This window comes from Hemitrygon akajei, chromosome 10, assembly GCF_048418815.1.
Source record: "Hemitrygon akajei chromosome 10, sHemAka1.3, whole genome shotgun sequence".
Lineage (NCBI taxonomy): Eukaryota > Metazoa > Chordata > Chondrichthyes > Myliobatiformes > Dasyatidae > Hemitrygon > Hemitrygon akajei.
In genome coordinates this window covers 155,465,150-155,487,693 of record NC_133133.1, presented here as the reverse complement: position 1 = coordinate 155,487,693, position 22,544 = coordinate 155,465,150, and the positions used below count along the sequence as shown (strand labels likewise).

Here is a 22,544-nt window from a genome sequence, read left to right as displayed (position 1 = left end):
GCCAATTTTCCATATAAGCTGTAAGCAAGTTGCCTAAGAAATCGGTATTTGGTAGAAGCTAAAAACTCAGTCCTGAATTTGTATTTCATCTTAATGTTGCCTATTGAGATGTTCTCCCACTGTGATTACTAACTTGCAACTTGTAACGTCATATACCAGCAACTGTGCTTATTGAATATATTCATTTAAACACATCTATGCTATGACAGTCATTGTGTATTGAGCACATTGCTGCCCTGTTTTACTTTTGTTAAAATTTCTTATCTTATGTCATTTCCCTGCACTTATTGTAGCCCTGGGAGTATTATGGAACATAGGGACTTAGTACATAATTCCCTGAAAGTCAAGTCAGGGTGTGTGATGAAGAAGGGCTATGATGTGCTGGCCTTCAACCATCATGGCATTGAAAATAGAAGTTGAGATGTTTTGTTGCAGTTGTACAAGACTTTGGCAAGGTCATACATGGAGTATTCTATACAGTTTTGGTTAAACTATTAAGGAAATATGTTATTAAGCTACAAAGAGTGCAAAGAAGTTATGAAAATGTTGACAGAACTGAGTTATAGGAAAAGATTAGGCAGGGTAACGCCTTATTTTGTGGTGTGTAGAAGATGAAGGGGTGACCTTATAGAGGTGTATATTATCATGCTCTTTTCTCAGGGAAAGGGAATCAAAAACTAGAGGATATGAGTGTATGGAATACGCTTCTAGAAGAAGTTGCTAGGGTGGGTACAGTACCAACAGTTAAAGGTTATGTGGACAGGTACATGGATAGGGAAGTTTTGGAGTGATATGAACCAAACATTTATAAATGGGATTATCTTGGATGAATATCTTGGTTAGGCATGGATTGAGCTGGGGTGTAGGGCCTGTTTCCATGCTTTATTATTCTTCAGCTCTGAGTTGTGGAGGCAGACCCTGGATGACTAGTCCTCTGATATTTATCTCCATTCATATGCAAGAGACCATCTGTCCATTTCTTGGTACTTTGCTAATGATTTCAGAAGCTCTGGAGCTCAAAACATAAAGTACAGAATAGAAAGGCGTAGGACTCATACATACTTCTTGTAGCTAAGTAGCTAGTACTGTCGAAATGCTTATTTAAATAAATCTGTTTGCAGTATATTTCATTAACCAAATATTATAATTTAAGTTATCAAGAAGCTTTTTTAAACTTTGTTCAAAATATATAAAAAGTTCCAAGTGTATTTTTAATCAAAATCCGTATATATCAACATATGCAACCCTGAGATTCATTTACTTGCAGGCATACTCAATAAATCCATAGTAGAATCAGTGAAAGACCACACCAACTTGGTGATCAACAAGTGTACCAAAGACGACAAACTGTAACTACAAAAAAGGAAGAAATAATAATAAATAAGCAATAAATACAAGAACATGAGATGAAGAGTCTTTGAAAGTGAGTCCATAGGTTGTGGGAACTTTTAAGAGATTGGGCAAGTGAAGCTGAGTGAAGTTTGTCCAAGAGCCTGATGGCTGTGGGCTAATAATTGTTCCTCATTCTGGTGGTCTGAGCTCTGTGGCTCCTGTACCTTCTTCCTGATAGCAGCAGCAAGAACAGAGCATGACCTAGGTGGTGGAGGTCTCTAATGTTGGATACCGACTTACTGCGACAACGCTACGTATAGATGTGCTCAAAGGTGGAGTGGGCTTTACCCATTATGGACTGGGCTGTATCCACTACTTTTTGTAGGATTTTCTTTTCAAGGGCATTAGTGTTTTCAATCTTTTGCAGTTCGTCAATATGTTTTCCACCACACCTTTCTAGAAGTTTGTCAAAGTTTGAGATGTCATGCTAAATCTTCACAATCTCCTAAGGAAGTAGGACTGCTGCTGTGCTTTCTTCATAATTCCGCTTACGTCCTGGGCCCAGGACAGGTCCTCCAAGATGATAACACTGAGGAATTTATAGTTGCTGATCCTCTCCACCTCTGATCCCCCAATGTGGAGTGGCTCATGGACTTCTGATTTTCTCCTGAGGTTAATAATCAGCTTTTGGTCTTGCTGACCATGTGCAGTTGTTATTGTGGTACCACTCAGCCAGATTTTCAATCTCCCTTCTATATGCTAACCACCTTTGATTTGGCTTATGGCAGTGGTGTCATTTTCAAATTTGCTTAGCCACACAGACATAGGTGTAAAGTGAATAGAGCAGGGTCTAAGCATATAGCCTTGTGGTGCACATGTGCTGATGGAGATCGTGGAGGAGATGTCGTTGCCAATCCAAACTGACTGGGGTCTGCAAGTGAGGAAATTAAGGATTCTATTGCACATGGAGGCTCTGAGGCCTGGGTCTTGAAGTTTATTGATTACCGTAGATGCCGGATTATAAGCCGCTACTTTTTTCCCACGCTTTGAACAGCTTTGAACACTGCGGCTTTTACTACGGTGCGGCTAATGCATGGTTTTTTTCATGCCGCCAAAAACATTTTGCCTCGTAACAGTAGACCAATAAAATTGATGAGTAGTACACAGAGGTCCAATGAAATTGTACGATAAATCAAGCGCACTTTCACAATTAAATTATTGTAAATCAGTCATTTGTACTCACCCTCATCAACATGGAAAACACTCGAAGAAAAGCATTGTGCTGCCTTTATGGCAGTTATTTAGTTTATAATATTTTCGCTTAGTAATTCATTTGTTAGTATTTTCTAGTTAAAGTTAGAAGTGTTTTAACTATATTTGTTTTCTGTACTACATCCCGGGATGCTATGACGTCACATCCGGTTTCGCCGCGTCTTGTGGGAAATACCGGTTTGCGATAAATGGGAAGGTGGGGGCGAGCGCATTAGACCCGCGCGAGAATGCTGCTTTTAAGTTAAAGGCGATCAATAACTTTTCCTGATAGGCTGCAGTATATATATATTTTTACCAGTCGTTAGGAGATATTGGAATGTTGTTCGTGCACTGTTCAGTAAAAAAGTATACGCAACGTAATTTGTGTGTTACCGATACGTATGTATATTTAAAAGTAGCCGTGTTACAGGCACGGTTCAAAAAAAAGCATTTGCAATATGTATTTGTTTATGTTACCATACGGATTTAATTAAAAGTTAAAAAATCCTCATGTGTAATATCTTTCTGTGTAAATATCTCATATTACAACGTGGGACACCTGCGGCTTAAAATCCGGTGCGGCTTGTACAAGTACAAAATTGATTTTCTTTCTAAAATTAGAGCCTGCGGCTTTTAATCAGGTGCGCTCTGTAGTACGGAATCTACGGTAGCTTTGAGGGGATGATTGTATTGAATGCTGAACTGTAGTTGACGAGGAGCATCCTGATATATGCCTCTTGCTGTCCAGATGTTCCAGGGTTGAGTGAAGACCCAATGAGATGTCCTCTGCTGTGGACCTGTTGATCAGCAAATTGGAGTGGATCCATGTTGCTTCTCAGGCAGGAGTTAATATGTTTCATCACCGACCTCTCAAAACACTTCATCACTGTGGATATTAGTGATAGTGGACAATAGTCATTGAGACAGGTTACAACATTTTTCTGAGGTACCAGTATAAGCGAGGTCTGCTTGAAGCAGGTGGGTACCTCAGACTGCTGAAGTGAGATGTTAAAGATATCAGTGAATACTGCAGCCAGTTGATCAACAAAGGTCTTTAGTACTTGACAAGGTACCTTGTTTGGGCATGATGCTTTTTGTGGGCTCACCCTCCTGAAGGCTGCTTGTGTGTCTGTCTCAGAGACTGAAATCACAGGATCATTGGAGCTTGGGAGTTTGTGATTGTTCCTCCATGTTTTGATGTCAGAGCGAGCATAGAAAGTGTTGACCTTCTCTAGAAGCAAAGCTGTGTTGTCACCTATGTTGCTTGATTTTATCTTTCAAAGAGGCGATAGCGTTCAAGCCCTGTTACAGATGTTAAGCATCCTTTGTTGATTGAAGTTTAGTCTGGAATTGCCACTTAGCACATGACGTGGCTTTCCGGAGATCGTACCTGGACCTCTTGTAACATTCTTGATCACCGGACTTGAATGCCTCTGATTTGGCTCTTAGCAGATTGCGAATCTCATGGTTTATCCAAGGCTTCTGGTTGGGGAAGATTCTGAATGATTTTTTGGGGACATAGAAACATAGAAAATAGGTGCAGGAGTAGGCCATTCGGCCCTTCGAGCCTGCACTGCCATTCAGTATGATCATGGCTGATCATCCAACTCAGAACCCTGTACCTGCTTTCTCTCCATACCCCCGATCCCTTTAGCCACAAAGGCCATATCTAACTTCCTCTTAAATATAGCCAATGAACTGGCCTCAACTGTTTCCTGTGTCCTCTGGGACACACTCGTCCACAACTGTTTTAATAAAATTTGTGATAACCATGGTGTATTAATTCAGATCCACAGATGTGAATTGTGGAAGAGCACAAATTTTAATAATTCTGTAGATTTATCAAGTTTAAAAAAAAAACCAAGTGAAAAATACATTCAGTACAATTCATCACTGTTTAATTTCATAATTGAACTTTGTCTTCCCAGTATCTCACAAGACCTTTCAGTTTTTCTCTTTTGAAGAATTGCTCTTTATCTCTTGAATTCAACCATGACACATCCTTTAAAAGGCTTCTTCAGTATTTGTTCTGCTGCCTTTTTGAGACAAAAAGCTTTATGTACCTTATGTTCTGTCTTCTGGCTTTTGAACGTTTCACTGTAGAAACAATTTGCCTTTATCAATTTGATAAACTATTCATAACCAAAGAACCTTCATTTGTGGAACTATCCAAGCCCTGTTCTCAGAACAAAACAAACCCTGATTACTTGGGGGTTTTCTCATAATGTGAGTTCTTGGTGGTTAGAATTAATCTTGCAATTTGTCAATGCTATTATTCAAAAGGAGTATAGGTTCAGATTCTATCATTAGTTGCAAAGAAGTGACCTTTGCCATTCTCAAAGCTGTTACAAAATTTTTATTGGCTTCTGAACTGTGACATGTTTTCACTAGGTACGTAAGTCATTCAAGGAATATATAATGTACATGCCAAATTGAAGAATACTCAACTGAATGACTCATGAGTCATAATCAGATATTATACATCAGGTATTAATCAAATGTAAAAAAATGAAATAAGGATTTTGGATTGAAGATGAGAAGAAAAGAAAGCAAAGAATAAATATAACACAGCATTTTAAAATATTAAAACACATAAAACTGCCAGAAAGTTGTTTTGTCTACATTTTAAATTCACTAGTCCTGATTACACTTACCTGAAGTTTTCATCATATTTAGTGGCAACTGGTGGAAGTAGAATAGCTTGCATCAATTTTTTACTGAGCCAGTTGTAATAGTAATACTGGAAATTTGAATCACTAGTGTTGTATTTCTGCAATTAACTACACCAGTGTGCTGCCTGGAGGTCAGTCCGGAATAATAGTGAAGCAATCTAATCCTTGTTCCTCTCAATAAAAATATTCGTTCTATGATTAATATGAATTGTGCACAGATAAACCGTTATTCAAGTTTTATGTAGAATGGGATATACTTAACAACTGTTAACAGCAGTCAGATTCAGCCGTTACATTGTATGCTTTCCTTCTGGGCAAGAACAAAATATAAAGTATTCTCCTGGAGCCAAGGAATTATATTTCCTACTTACTGATTTAATTGCTAACAATTTTCTGAGTCATTTTTAAAAAATTGATTCTTGGAATGGGATTTAGTTTTTGAAAAGGATGAATTGCTAGCGCATTTTTATCTGGTAAAATATCTACTTTCTGTACATTTCTCACAGAATTTATGCATAAAGTAACTCATATCATGCTTCTAGCTCAGTAAGTTACAAAGAAATTGAGCTTAGCAGTTACATAGGTCACTACCTGGAATGCAGATATGCTCAATGTAGCCACAGATTTTGTAAAAATATATTCAAAGCAATCAGTTTAATTGACTCAAAACAACAGAATAAAAATAGGTTTGTTATCACTGACTTATATAATGTGAAGTGGTGTTTTGTGGCAGCCATACAATGCAAAGATATTAATTTACAAAATTATTATAAATTACAAAATAAATATGCAAAAGATAAAGTAGTATTCATAGGATCATGGACTGTTCAGAAATCTGATGTTGGAGGAGAAAAACTGGCTCTTAAGTTATTGACTATGTCTTCAAGCTCCTGTACCTCCTCCCCACTGGTAGGAATGAGAAGAGGGAATGCCCCAGGTGATTAGAGTCCTTCATTATGGAAGCCTCCTTCTTGAGACACTGCCTCTTGAAGATGTCCTTGATGGCAGTTTGTTCTCTTGATGGAGCTAGGTGAGTCTACAACCATCCACAGCTTTTTGCTATCCTGTGCATTGGATACTCCATACCAGGCTGTGATATAACCAGCCAGAATGCTTTCTTGTATACATCTATTGAAATTTGCAAGAGTGTTTGGTGACATACCATATATCAAACCCTAATGAAATAGAGCTGTAGCTGTGCTTTCTTTATGATTGCATCAGTACGTTGGGCTCAGGACAGCTCTTCCAAGATATCGACATCCAGGACCTTAAAGCTACTCACCCTTTCCACCACGGACCCTCAATGATGACTGGTGTGTGTTTTCCTGTCTTCCCTTTTCTGAACTCCTTGGTCTTGCAGATGTTGAGTGAGGTTGTTGTGAACTATCTCACCATCTGATACTTTACCAACAATAGTGGTGTTCTCTGGCATTGAACTGTGTTTAGCCACATAGTCATGAATGTAGAGAGAGTAGACCAATGGGCCAAGTATGCTTCCTTGAAGTGCATCTGTGCTGATTGTCAATGACTATGTCATAATGTGTCAAATGTGGGATATTATATTGAATGATTTGTAAGTGACAGTAATTGGGCTTGGTTGCTACATGACAGTAAGACAGGGGTCACCAACCTTTTTTGCACCACTGACCAGTTTAATATTGACAATATTCTTGCGGACCGGCCAATGGAAGGGGTGGGGAGTGTTAATCATGACCAGAATATAGGTGATAAGTCAACTATAAGTCACTTACAAGTGGCCAATGTACTCAATTTTGTTTCCAAAAGGGTTTATCTAATGAATTTAATATTAAACACACAGCACATATTTTCCTCGCATGAATATAGTGATAAGTTAATTATAAGACACTTATAAGTCAATGGCATCATAACATTTTAAGTAACGTTTGGATATTAAACACACAGCTCATTTTTCCCACGTATGAACATATAAAATCATTGCAACACATCAATATCGCTGCATCAATGGGAACCCTGGGCTTGTTTCCCTGCAACAAGACGGTCCCATCAAGGGATGATGGGAGACAGCAATACTCAAAGGGGGTTCCTTATGTCCAGTCTATTCTGCAATTTAGTTTTTGTTGCATTCATTGCAGAAAACCCCGCTTCGCAGAGATATGATGTTGGAAATGGAAGCAACGTTTTCAGTGCTTTCGTGGCTATCTCAGGATACTCAGCCTTGACTTTGATCCAGAATGCTGGCAGAGATGTACTGTCAAACATACTTTTCAACCCACCGTCATTTGCAAGCTCAAGGAGTTGATCATCTTCCCGTGCTGACATGGATGATTCACCGGGGACATTCACAAATGAGTCACGGACCCATTCCTTTGCAGGTCTTGGGTCATTTATGGTTGGGAAGTAACGCTTGAATTCTGTTGACAGCGAAGATAGGTGATCACGCACCAGCTGTGAGAAGGATGGCGCAGCCTCAGTCTCTCCCAAAATCCCAGCTAATGTTGGGAACATGTCTGTTATGCCCCTGTCCACTCACCGTTCCCACAGTTCCAGTTTGGCTTTGAAAGCGGGCACTTTATCTGCCAACTTGAAGACTGTTGTCATTCTCCCCTGAAGTGACAAATTGAGTTCATTGAGCAGGTTGAAGATGTCACACAGGTAAGTGAGTTTTGCTGTCCACTCCTTGTCACTAAAGTGTGCTGCCAGTGACGACTTTTTTCCTGAAAGAAATCTCTGTAGCGGCTCTCCTAACTCAAAAATCCTGGCCAGGGCTCTCCCCCTTGATAGCCACCTGACTTCAATGTGTAAGAGAAGGCGTTTGTACTTTGCATCCATTTCCTCGCAAAGCTGCTCAAACAGATGTGAGTTAAGAGCTTTTGCTTTGATGTGATTGATAACTTCAACAACATTACTCAATACACTGTTAAGATCAGGTGACATTCTTTGGCTAGCCAGCATTTCCCTGTGTACTGTGTGTAGACTGGAATTCAGGAGCAACCTCTTTGACTCGGGTAGTGAAACCAGACAGCCGCCCAGTCATAGCTGCAGCCCTGTCTGTGCATATTCCAACACAGAATGACCAGTCCAGTTTGCCTGACATGTAGTCATTCAAGACTTGAATAGTTCTGCCCCAGTTGTGTTAGTTAGCAGCGGCAGTGCACACAACAAAGCCTCGTGCACATCGTCTTGAAATATATATCGCACATATATATATGCAACAAAGCAGTATTGCCTTGTTGTTGACATCGGTAGACTCGTCGACCTGGATAGCATACCATAGTGACTCGTTAAGCCGTTTCAACAGCTGTGCTTCGATGTCCTCTGCTATGTCATCGATTCTCCTTGAAACTATGGTAGCTAAAAGAGAAACCTGTGCCATCTTGTTAGCTGCAGCTTCTCCCAACAGTTCACGGCACATGTTCTTGGCAGCAGGCAGAATCAATTCTTCACCAACAGTGAAAGGCTTCTTAGCCTTAGCGATACGGCTAGCCACTAAGTACGACGCTCTCAGAGCAGCAGCATTTATGTAGGTGGTGGCCGTCAGCACTTGCTTCTGTCCCACTTACTCACGTTTTTTCTGCTCAAAAAACTCAACGGTTTGTCTTAAGTGCAGGGTGCTTAGCCTCAAAATGCCGAAGCCGTTTTGAGGGCTTCATTGCCTTATTAGACAGCTTGTCTCCACATATAACACACAGGGGGCTTGGAGCATGCGAGCCACCGGTCGCACTAAAGCCATATTTTATGTATAACTCATCGTATTTTCTGTTGAAGGAAGCTTTCTCTTTTTTTGAAGTCTCGGCCTCAGCTGTCTCTGAGTTATCATCATCGTTAGGCCTTTTATGTCCCCTACCACCTCTTCCAAAGAAACCCTCAAGTGACGATTGTTTTTTACTCATCAAGTAGTTGTAGGTTAATGATGATGACCTCACATTGGTAATGACCTCGCGTGCGTTCAAGTTCAACAGTGGTCATGACAGGGAATGAGGAAAGGTGCAGCTGACCCATATCATTTCATATTGCTAAATCATATCGTTTCCTCGGGGCCCAGTGGTTGGGGACCACTGCATAAGTGATCTAATTTGAAGCATGTAAGTGAAACTATCAAATAAAAGAAGAAATAAAATTTCTAAAAGAGACTATAGCATAGTGTCCCAATCAAAGGAAGGTAGTTCCTTGAAATATAGGATTTGGAGGCTCTTTACACAAAACTTCACTGTTTAATTTAATTATTCAGCCTCATTGACTGATACAGAGTTGCCCATAGAAATCTGGTGTATACTATATATACGCTATAATTAAGTAGTGACAAGAGGGAAAATTATTCTTAGTCATTGAGATTCATAAGACAGTATTTCCATTTAGGTAATTATTTAAATTCGAACTATCCATATAGCAGCAATCTCCCTTGGCTGCAAAATAATTTTCATAAATCTTGAACACCTTAAACCCTTTTCATTTTCTCATGTGTTACTGAATTAGCACCCAAACCTGATTCTATAAAGTTGTCATCTGGTAAGAGTATAGTTATTAAATGTGGGTTTCTTTTAATGATAACAAAGGCTTCCTGGCATTCTATAAACTAAGCAAATTGAATTAACCAGTTAGTAGAACTGCATTAATGGCATACTTTTAAATGATTGCACTTTGCCGATTCAATAAAATATGATTACTTTATGTTAGGCACCAGCAGCAATAGACCACAACCTGAGTCAAGTTTTAATGTTAAACAAATATTTTTTATTAGTATCTACCCAAAGTACAGAAGGTTACACAAACTACTCTGCTAAACAGAAGTTAACAATGTTATGCATTTGTGGCTCCCAAACCATCGGGTTTAGGGACAGTTCTTAAAGTCTTAAGATGGCAAACTAGAAAGTTCCAGTCATCCATGGAATAGGTGAGAGGAGAAACTTGTAAATCCACATTAAAATGTAACGACCAGGCGTCCATGAAGTATTCCAAAGGTTCCACGCTAGGAAAACAAGGTAACAGTCACAGAAGATCTCAGCCGATGAGTAGAGTTTTAATATCCATGTAGAGATATCACAAAGTGACAGTCACGGAATACTCCTTACCACAGAGTACTCCAGGAATCCACGTATGGATCGTACAAAGTGACAGTCACGTATCCAATATGCACTGTGTGCCACTAATCAACCCAATCCTTTGGGCATGGGAAAGTATCAAACTTCACCTATTACTGTAGCGAGCTCCAAAGTCTTAACTCTTTCTCTCTCGAATGTCCCAGTAATCTGTCCTCATTTCGTTATACTGACGTCATCCACCCACCCTGTCTAGGCGTTTAAAGTGACGCTCACAGAAACGTTGACCCGTAACATTTATTACTGCAGATAGTTTCCTAAAATTCAGTTTATTTTCTTCATGCTGTTTCTTTTCTCAAGAACTGATTTTAGTTTGGAGCAGTCAGTTTTGGGATTAGAAGGATACCTGCTGCAGATCTTTGAAGTTGTTTACTATGGAAATAGTTCCTCAACATTGTTGCATAGACAGACAATGCAACAGCTGGAAATCAAACACGTTCATTGATATTGAAATACATTACAATAGCTGAGAAGTTAGTATCTTCAGTTGAAACAATCCTTGGCTGGTGTGAAATGTCTATAAAAAGCCACAAATATTTTCCAGTATCCAGAAGTTAGAGCCAGTATGTGTTCACATTTTTGTCTTTTAACAGAAAGTATTACAAGTGATTCATTTGAGTCATTAGGTCTTCAATGTTATCTCATGACAGTTGTTGGAAATCCAAAGCAACACATGCAAAATGCTGGAGGAACTCAACAGGTCAGGCAGCATCTATGGAAATGAAACAATCGGCATTTGAGGCCAAGTCCCTTCTTCAGGACTGGAAGGGAAAGGAGAAGGTGTCAGAATAAAAATGTGGCGGGTGGGGCAGGATGCTAGCTGGAAGGTGGTAAGTGAAGCCAGGCAGGTGAGAAAGGTAAAGGCCTGGAGAAGAAGGAATCTGATAGGAAAGGAGAAAGGGAAGGAGGAGGGAACCCAAGGGGAGGTGATAAGCAGGCGAGAAAAAGTAAAAGGCCAGAGTAGGGAAGAAGGGAGGGGGAGGAAATTTTTTTGTGGGAAAAAAAATTATAATGCTGAGGTATGCCATCAATCTCATTTTAATCAATAATAAAATTGGGTATAATTTTCTGAATATATTTGCCTTTCTGGATGATGCTTGGCACACATGGTGGGAACAGTTTTCCATCTCTCATTGTGATGCTACTAATCCAGTTTTGTCAGAAACTAAAATGGACAATTCACTCAATAAATTGTGGCCTTTTTATTCTGACACATTGCCACATGCCAATTCAAGAATTTAAAAAAAGCTCCTTTGGTAAAGTCATATATTTAAATACTTCTTGGTTTCCTTATGTTATATTTCTTTAGTCATAGAACATAGAAAATGGTACAGCACATGAAGAATATGTGCCATTTTTCTGTCCAGCCTCATTTTCATTAGTTGCTCTCTCAAGCAGCCTGTTTACTTGTTTCAGGCAGCACTGCTGAAACAGGCACTTTGTTGCAAACTCCATCATGGGAAGAAATTAGTGGTGAATAGAGGGAAAAAAATTAAAAAGTTCCTCGAAGAAATGCAACACGCCACTGACTCTCAGGAATCTCTGGCCCAGGACAACTTGAAGGTGAGATGCAATATTCAGCATGGTCTTGGGAACTGCAGAATATTTTTAATGGAAGGAATTTACCACCTTTTAGACTACAGGCCTTGGCCAAAAATCTGAGGTTTCCACATTGACCTCATTAGGCACAAACACAGAATGTAAGTCATTTTAAATTGTGAGAGACTGCCTTAGAAGGTGTATTTTTAAGAGCTTGGCACACAACATGTTAGTGAAATCCAGCTGTCAAAATCAGTTAATTCTCCTAGAAAACCAGTGCAGAATTAAGGCATCCTTCTGAGAGATTCCAACAGGTGTATGTATATATCATCTTTTAATACACATCTGAGACATTGCATAAGAGGGAGAGGATCTTGTTTATTTTCCTTGTTTATGTGCCAAGTTAAGTTTAATGGTTAATCTTACTTTCACATTTGCTCATTATTAAGATCTGAGCACAGAATAATTAGCAAGATTTTTATCCATTATGTCCAATCAGTTTTGTTCCAAAATGATGGGGACATAATAGATAAAAGTGAAGTGGGTTGAAGAGATGTTGAAAACCAAAAAGGTGAAGGAGAGAACTGCAGGATTTCATTTGTCATGCCTCATTGTTGTTGAATGTTCCCACTGTGAGGCGTAAGATTTCTGAATGGTCCATGAATACTACCTCACTATTCGTCTTTCACATTATCTATCTATTTATTTATTTATTTATTTATTTATTTTCATTGTAAGTTATAGTCTATTTTTATGTCTTACATTGTATTGCTGCTACAAAACAACACATTTCATGACATATATTGTGATAATAAACCTGAGTCTGATTCTGATCCCTCGAGCTTTGGGCCAACAGCGTATGCATCTCTTCCAACTATGACTTCCACAAGTTCATCTTTCTTCTTCCCTTACTTACAACTCTTCTCATCCACAATGATCAAGGTTTACTTTTATCCTCTTCTATCTGCACACCATTCTCTTGTTGATCTTTGCACTGAGCAGGAGCTGTTGTTACTCCATTACATCACTGTGGTTCACAATGTTGTGCTTGACAACTGAAACAAAAACTGCATCCATACGTTAATGTTTTCCAGATGTTGGCCAGAGAAACTTGGACAAAAGCTGCAGATATGTTGAAGTGTTCTGATGTTTCAACTTTCATTTCCTTGTGAATTATTCTCTCCCACCTGCCAATCATTTCCCATTGATTCCACATTAGGGAAACTTACAGCAACCAATTGATGAGACAGTCTGCATGTCTTTCATATGTTGAAGCAAACTGGAACACCTGGGAATGTGAGAGTGGGAAAACACACTCACATTCTATACAAGCAACATTAAGACTGCAGGATGGGGTTAGCAGCATTAACTGTTGTCTGTTTGTTCAAAAATGTAATTCAATTGTAGAAATAATTGCACAAACTAAATTAAAATTCTCACTTGACCATTTAGTTTGCTGTATGAATTTTAAAGTTCTGAAACGATTCACCCTTCCTGTCCTGTCTGTACTTTTGAAGCTTACTGAAAGCGTGCCAAGGGAAATTTCTTCCGTTTATGAAATACAATGTATTAAGAAACTAATCCTTTTTGCAAATTATCTTGAAAATCTTAGGTCTAACTTTTACAAGAAATATCAAAGTTGTTGAATAGAAGCCAGGTCAACTTGAGATATACGCCTGATGGACTTGGTGTGTTAACATGGGTTAAGTGAGCCACATTACATAAGCACTGGGTGAATTCTAATGAATAGATAATGAGGAGGAATGAGGAATGAAGAAGAATATTGACAATTAATGTTAAATGCTGCCTCAAGTTGTGAAGTTGTACACTTGACCAGGCTTAAACCAGAAGTTGAACCAAAGGATACTAACAAATTGATCAGTTTGATGTATTTAGATCATTAAATCATTTTCTATCTTTCATCTAAAGAATTACATCTTTGAAGGTGTTAAGGAAATGGTTTATAAGTCTGTATTTCCCACAGTTTTTCGACGATCTTTACATGGAAGATAGCTGCTTAAAGCTTTGGCATTTACTATTCTGCAGCAGATTTTATCCATATGGTAATTACGTTTCCAAGTTCAAAGTAAATTTATGATCGAAGTTTATATGAGTCACCATATACATACAACCCTTACAGGCATACTCAATAAATCCAATAACCATAATAGAATTAATGAAAGACTGCACGAACAGGGTGAACAACTAGTATGCAAAAGACAAAAAACTGTGGAATTACAAAAGAAATAATAATAAATAAACAATAAATATCAAGAACATGAGACAAAGAGTCCTTGAAAATGAGTCTGTAGTTCAGTGATAGGGTGAGTGAAGCTATCCCCTCTGGATCAGGAGTCTGATGGCTGAGGGGTAAGAACTGTTCCTGAACCTGGTGGTGTAAGTCCCGAGGCTCTTGTACCACTTTCCTGATAGCAGTAGTGAGAAGAAAGCATGACCTAGATATAAATGGGGGGGGGGGGGGGGGTCCCTGATAGTGGATGATGCATTCCTGCAACAGTGCTCTGTATAGATGCTTTCAATGGCAGGGTAGGCTTTACTTCTGATAGACTGGACTGTATCCACCACTTTTTGTAGGATTTTCCGTTCAAGAGCGTTGGTGCTTCCAAACCAAGCTGTGATGCAGTCAGTCAATATACTCTCCACCATGTATTCACTGTATAGAAAGTTTTAGATATCATGCTGAATCTATACAAACTCCTAAGGAAGTAGAAGTGTTGCCAAGCTTTCTTTGTAATTGCATTTATATGTTGGGCCTAGAACAAGTCCTCTGAAATAACAATACAGAGGAACTTTTGGCTCCTGACTGTCTCCACCTCTGATAACCCGATGAGGAGTGGCTCGTGGATCTCTGGTGTCCTTCTCTTGAATTCAGTAATAAGCTTCTTGGTCTTGCTGACATTGAGTAAGAGGTTGCTGTGGCAACACTCAGCCAAATTTCAATCTCTCCTATATGCTGATTTGTGAACACCTTTGATTTGGCCTATTCAGTGGTGTAATCGGCAAACTTAAATATGGTGTGTGCTTGCCAGGAGTTGATGTTTAATCATCAACCTCTCAAAACACATCATCACGGTTGATGTAAGTGCTACTGGATGATAGTCATTGAGACAGTTACCATGTTCTTCTGAGGTGTCGATATAAGTGAAGCCTGCTTGAAGCAGGTGGGTACCTTAGTCTGCCAAAGCAAGAGGTTAAAGATTTTAGGGAACACTTCAGCCAGTTGATCAGCACAGGTCTTTAGTACTCAGCCAGGTACCACATCAGGGATGGATGCTTTCTGTGGGTTCACCTTCTTGAAGGATGCTCTCACATTGGCCTTAGAGACTTAAATCACCAGATCATCAGGTGCTGAGGGAGTTTGTGATGGTTCCTCCGTTCTATGACTGTCAAAATGAGCATAGAAGGCATTGAGCTCATTTGGAAGTGAAGCCCTGTTGTCACCTATGTTGCTTGATTTCACTTTCTAAGAGGTGATAGCATTCAAACCACCTCAGCTGTTGAGTTTCATTTATTGATTCAAGTTTAGAGGGAGTAGGTGAGAAGGGGTAGATTTAGGGGGGATGTGAGGGTAAGTTTTTTTACTCAGAGAGTTGCCTGGAAAGTGCTGCCTGGTGTGGTTGTAGAGGCAAATACATTATACATTAGAGGCTTTTAAGAGATGTTTGGAATGGCATATGGATGTAAGGAAGATGGCTGGATATGGACATAGTGTAGGTAGGAGGGATTAGTTTTGGATGTTTTTGATTTACTTTTTTAGCTGGTTTGGAATAATGTTGTGGACCAAATGGCCTGTTCCTGTGCTGTATTCTTCTATGCTTTAAGTTTAGTCCAGAATTGCCACTTCACCCATGAAATGGCTTTCCAGAGATCGAACCTGGACCTCTTGTAACTTCCTTAGTTGGCAGGCTTGAATGCCTCTAATCAGGCCCTCAGCAGATTGTGGATCACATGGTTCATCCAGGGCTTCTGGTTGGGGAAGACTCTGGATGATTGTTTTGTATGTTCTGTGACAACTGTCATTTATGCATTCAGGTCCACAGATGAGTCCTTGAACATGGCCCAGTCCACTGACTTGAAACAATCCTGTAGCCACTGCTCTGTTTCCTGCAACCTCCTCTTTGTTGTCCTTGCTCTTTAGACTCTATATGTCTTTAGACTCTTAGTCTTTATGCAGGGAGGAGAAGTATAGCCAATTGTTCAGATCTCCCGAAGTGCAGTTATGGTATTCCTTATCTTAGTATCTTAGTGTCTAGTCTGTTGGGACCTCTGGTGCTACAGGTTATATGCTGATAATTATTGGGCAGAGATTTCTTTAAGGAAACCTGATTGAAATCCTCAACTATGATTTGAAATGTGTCAAGGTGGACTGTTTCTTGTTTGGTGACAGCACCATGTGGTATCTGAAGTGCCTGATTACAGTCGGCTGATGGTGGTATTTAAACTGCAGTCCCAATCATGAAGGAGAACTGTCTTGGTAAATAGAATAGTCGGCATTTGATCATTAGGTATTCAAGGTTGGGGGAATAAGAGTTTGTCAAAACTGTCACATCGGAGCACCACAGAGAGATTACAGGAAGCGCACAGCTCCATCTTTTGCCTTTTTTGAATCAGCAGTTTGGTAAATCCTGTGTATCGAGAAGCTGTATTGCTATATCTGGTATACTCGGAATAAGCCATGTATCAGTAAAACACAGAACACAACAATTCCTTATTTCCCTTTGATACAGCAATCTTGCCCTTGGGTCTTCTATTTTGTTCTCCAGCAACTGCACATTAGCTAATGAGATGCTAGGTAGAGGGGGCCCTCATCCCTCTGCATTTCAGCCTGGCTTGGATAATCCCCGCTCCCCCCCCACCCAATCCACTTTACTTATGGCAATGGCGGTGAAACTTCATCTGCTTAAATGTACCATCCCTGCTTGCTTGAGGGGTAAGTTTGCTGAGCCCCTCAGAAGATCATGAAATCTGTAGGTCATAAAGTTGATTTAAAAGAACATTGCTTGAAGGGAAATTGCATGCTTCAGATTGCAGTGAGAATAATTGAAAAGAGATGTATTTAGAAGTTTACAGTGAAAAGTGTCTAATAGTGACTCTCGTTTGAGAATTTGGAAGCACAGTGTGCAGCTTGTAGAACTTCTGCCTCATAGTCCCGGAGACCTCAGTTCAATCCTGCTCTCTAGTGCTGAATGTATGAAGTTTGGAGGTACTTCCTGCTACCATGTGGATTTACTCTGGATTCATCAGTTTCCTCCTACATTCCTGGAACATGTGGGTTGTGAAGTTAATTGATGATTATAACCTGCCCCTACTGAGTAGATGATATGGTGGGGTGGTAATGAGGGGTTAAATTTTTGAGAATGTTGGGATAAAAATTAAATACAGTACTGATTAGTAGGCCTCCGTTAGTCTTGATAGACCATGGATTTGCACCTTGGAAAGTTTCCAGGGCATAAGCCTGGGCAAGGTTTTTTTTGTATGGAAGACCGGCAGTTGCCCAAGCTGCAAGTCTCCCCTCTCCACGCCACCAATGTTGTCCAAGGGAAGGGCATTAGGACCCATACAGCTTGGCACCGCTGTTGTCACAGAGCAATGTGTAGTTAAAGTGCCTTGCTCAAGGATGCACACGCAGCCTCAGCCAAGGCTCGAACTATCGACCTTCAGATAACTAGATGAATGCCTTAACCACTTAGCCACACGCCAACACTGATTAGTATATGATTAGTGTGAATGGTGGTTGCTGAGTGGTGCAAACTTGGCAGACTAAAGGGCCTGTTTCCAGCTTTGTCCCTGTGACTCTAATCATAAGATTACATTTAATATTACATAGCATTGAGATTGACAAGTGAGTTTTGGAAATTGTTGTCTAGAACCATGTCGCAGGTTGGATTATTAAAATTTAAAATGGAAAATTAAAATGTAGTGTTAAAATGCATCAGTGGTTGGTAATCATTATTCTCACGCGGCTTTAGTGTGATATTTTGAACAGTAGTCTCAGCAAAGCTGTAATCAAAAGATGATGAGATCTGCACTGATGTATCATTCAACATTTTCAGGTATTCGTTCAGTATGACCTTGTCATTGATAGCACCATGTTCACATGTTGTGTGATATACATTGATAGTGTTTTTATATAGTCTGTGATTGAAATTACAGGATTTTCATAAATAAATTAATCATCTTCTTCAGTCAGCAAACAGAAAATCATTGGTCATTGACCTGAAGTGTTAACTCTGTGCCTCTTTCACCAAGGCTATTGGACCTGCTGAGAAGCTCAAATATTCCCTGTTTTTATATCAGATTTTCAGCATCTGCATTATTTGACCTTAGTTGCCTCTGTGCTTCTATGCAAGTTATAAGTTTTATAACTGGGAATCAAATTTTTAATCAGTTCCTTATGATTGAACCTGCTTTTATCTTCTCTATATTGATTCTTACTCTCTCTCTTTCTCTGTCTCATCACTCCTTTCTGCCTTGGAAACTATTGTTACGAATTTAGTTTATATTCAGAACCATCTCTTGGGAATAGTGATCTGGGTCAACTGCTTTGGCTTAAAAGCAATTTTCATTCACAAGAGTGAATAGAAAGTCAAGATTGTTGATGAATGTGGTGAACCAGAAAGTTGCTTGGTAAACAAAGTAATAAAATGTGAAAAATTATAGTAGGAAGCAGGAAATTTATTTTAACTATTTTCAAGAATGGTTTTAAATGCAGCTATTGAATCAGGGAAATAATTTAAGCTTCTTTCATATGTTCTCAGTGGCTTTAGTTAAAAGAGGCAGTTAAATTGATTAACTGCCTGTGGGGAAAATGTTCACAGATTAATGAGTAAATGGTTGTATTAAGATGCTGACATCATAAATATCAAAGGCATTTAAATTTATACACATGAATTTATTGTTGTTCAATATTCATCATTGTCAACAAAAATGTATCCTATTATCTCAATACTTCTATTTTAACACCATTGTTTTACCAATGATAAAACTATATGGTGTGCATTAAAGTAAATCAAACTGCTATATGTTCGTAGCATATTACTGACTTAATGTAATTGTATGTAGATTTGTAAAAGTTTTGTTGAATCCTTCTACACACAAAGATCAATAACATTGAAACGTCCGCATTATCACTATTCAGTAATGAGAAGGGGTGCCAATAAAAAGGTATAGGCCAAACGCAATCAAATGGTACTAGTTCAGACAGGCATCTTGTTGCCATGGACAGGTTGAGCTGAAAGGTGCTTCCATGCTGTTAACTTTATAACGCCAAAGCTCAATATGTTGTGTGCAATGTTTCCTGCATATGTTATTTCAAACTGTTGTATTCTGGACAACATGAAGTTTTGTTAATCGTTTTATTTTAAATCATAAATTGTGACTACTGTAGTATTTACATGTAGATATTCTTGATTATGAGTTAGAAACTAATCTTAATACAACGTATGACCCTTTCCATAGCAAGTGTCATTTAATAGGATGGATAATGATTTCCTGCTCCCTTGCTATTGATTTTTGTTTGCATACTTATTTGTTATCAGAATGTTGCACTGCTAATTCTGTGTCTGAACACACACACTGCACAAATTAGTCAAACACCTGCAGAATGGACATTTTCACACAATTTTGCAAAGCAAATTTTATTTGGATAAGACTGCTAATCTCTGGTGTCATGTATTGAAATGATAAGGTCAGTTAATGTAGTTTGAAACTCGTAAACCACGGTGATCATGTCACCAGTCTGGGACAGAACAACACGTGATGTGAGGGAGTATGAAAGTGAAACTGAGAACTGAAACAAAGTTCAGAGCATGAAATGTCAGGTCGTAATATATACACTATCTAATTAAGTACTAGGATAGGTTGCAAATACACAAGAGGGGCAATGAGGATATGGACTTTGGAAGTAAGTTTAATGTTAGTTGATGAGATTGGAGAACTCCAGGATCCAACACTTCCAATGTTTTACAGAGCTAGCTACGCTAGTTCTGAGATGGACACAGTAGCTCAACTCATTTGAACTTTATGCTGACGGTAAAGGACTATGGATGATAACACAACAGATAATACAAAACAAAGAAGGAGAGCACTACTTTTGCACCTTGCAGGATCAGATGTGTGGGATATATTCTCAACATGACCATGGGACAAGTCACAGAAGATGCAGCAGCAGTAGATTTGCTAAATGCTTACTTCATTCCCCAGGTCAACACTACGTTTGCCTGGCAGCATTTACATCAGTTTGCCCAAAAACAAAATGAGATGGTTCAATAGTTCTCCACTCGCCTTCGGCAAGCAGCAAAAGACTGTGATTTTTGAATCGACAGACAACCAAATCAGGGATGCCATGCTGTGGAAAATATAACTCAGCCTTTGTGCGGAGAGAACTATTGGAGAATATGCAGGGCCTAGCACTTTTCCACAGAAATAGTAGCACAATATGAAAAAGTAGAGGAACACTTGTCAGCCATGTTACTCCAGAGACTACGTGCCGTGTTTCACATCATGAGGACACAACACATGGTAAAAAGACAGAGGGGAAAAAGAAAGTCTACTAATACAAATGAAAGGAAATGCTACAGAACTGGAAACACAGATCACCCAGGCAGAGACCCAAAGTGCCTAGCTCGTAGACAGATATGCAGAAAGTGCACTTCGGAAAGGACCACTTTGCAAAAATGTGCCTGACAAAAGGATTAAAGATACAAAAAGTTGACAATGTTGAGGATAAAGAGAAGGAATTTGCATTTGTTGTTAATGAGAGAGTCATCTGAAAAAAATACTTTTTGTGTAGGGGATGTAAATCTGTGCATGCTAGTAGATTCAGGAGCCAGAATTAATATACTGGATGAAAATGTGTGGGAAAAATTTAAGTCAGAGAAGATAAAGTGCCATTCATATATTCCTTTGCAGAAGAGAAAGCTGTACCCATATTCATCTAGCACATCACTGGAGGTTGAGGGGGTGTTTGAATGTGAAAGAAGTATTGGAAACAGAACAGACTAGGCAGCTGTGAATGGAGCTGTGGTATTTAGCAAACTGGACTTGAAATGGGCCAATCACCAGCTAGAACTAACTACTGAATCTAGAGATATAACCACATTTGCTGTGCATAATGGGGTGTATAGATACAAAAGAGTAATACTTGGAGTGTCTACAGCCGGTGAGCAGTACCAGCATGAGATAGCAAATGAACTAGCTGGAATTGAAGGAGTTGAGAACACCTCAGTTGATGTGGTTGTACATGCGCCTAACCAACAACTGCATAATGAGAGACTGCATGCTTTCTTAAAGAGACTCAGAATGTGGACTGACACTGAAGCCAGAGAAATGTCAGTTCAACATGTACAGACTAGTTTTCATGGGAATTCTCTTGTCACAGAAAGGCATCTGACCAACTGAGAGAGCACAAGCAGTAATGTAGGCTTGTGAACCACAAAACACCACAGAAGTGAGGAGTTTCTTCAGTTTTGTTGGCTGCAGCAGCAGAATCCTACCACTGTTTGCAACTTTGTCAGAACTTTGAAATGATTGACCAGGAAGGACACCCAGTTCAAGTTTGGAAAAGAACAAAAACAAGTGTTCAAGGTCCTAAAAGAGGAGCTAGCAAGAGCGAGTACATTGATCTATTTTGATGAAGATGTGGCAACTGAAGTAATAGCAGATACCAGCCCAATCGGACTAGGGGCAGCACTCATTCAAAAACAAAATGAAGAAATGGTACCTGCCGTTGTCTCACAGACTGTAAATGAAAATACTCATAGAGCAAGAAGCATTAGCACTAGTATGGGCCTGTGAAAGACTACATCCTTAATTGTAGGGGGAGAAAATTTGACTGATCACAGATCACAAACCTTTAGAGATGATTTACAGCCCAAGATCTAAACCACGTGCACGCATAGAGCAGTGGATTTTCAGATTGCAACCATATGACTACAGAGTCATACACATGCCAGGAAAACAGAACATTGCAGACCCACTGTTGAGACTACGGGGAGAGAATGCTCAAAAAGAGAAACACAAGCATGATTCAGAGGAATATGTCAGGTTCATAGCTGTGAATGCTATACCTAAAGCCCTGACAAAATGAGAGGTCGAGAGAGCTACAGATCCAGAGCTACAGGAGATGCGTAAAGCCATCATGAATAGACACTGAGAACTGTAAGGCATATGCTCCCATTGCAAATGAACTGTGTGTAGTGGGTCATCTTATCCTCAGAGGGACACAGGTTGTGTTATCTAAAGCCTTGCATACAGGGGCACTTGCCCCAGCTCATGAAAGACACTTGGGAATCATTGGTACAAAACAGCATCTCAGAACCAAGGTTTGGTGGGCTGGTATGGATAAAGCAGCTGCAAAATACTGCAAAACCTGCCACTGATGTCTTTGCCTACTGACACAACTGATCGAGAGATGACGCAATAGCCACTGCTCTAAATACTGTCCTTACGTATCTGGAAAAGAAGGATGCTTATGTGAGAATGCTGTTCTTGGACTATAGTTCAGCATTTAACACCATAGTTTCATCCAGACTCAACAAGAAGCTCAGAGACCTCAGCCTTGACGCTGCCTTGTGCAGCTGGATCCTGGACTTTCTGTCAGATCGCCAGCAGGTTGTAAGAGTGGGCTCCTTTACCTCCAACCCTCTGACTC

The 22,544-nt window shown here is 39.5% G+C and overlaps 1 protein-coding gene across 5 annotated transcripts in view; it reads left to right on the top strand.

Annotated features, from left to right (window-relative positions):
* immp2l (inner mitochondrial membrane peptidase subunit 2) overlaps positions 1-22,544 on the top strand; it is a 505,123-nt gene that overhangs the window by 35,772 nt on the left and 446,807 nt on the right. The window contains exon 4 of one of the 5 annotated variants that reach the window (XM_073059451.1): positions 11,750-11,832. The exons of the other annotated variants lie outside the window; for them this stretch is intronic. Coding sequence (XP_072915552.1) covers positions 11,750-11,762 — 13 coding nt within the window. The 3' untranslated portion in view covers positions 11,763-11,832. Of the gene's footprint in view, positions 1-11,749; positions 11,833-22,544 lie in introns of those variants that run through there. 5 annotated transcript variants of the gene reach the window in all.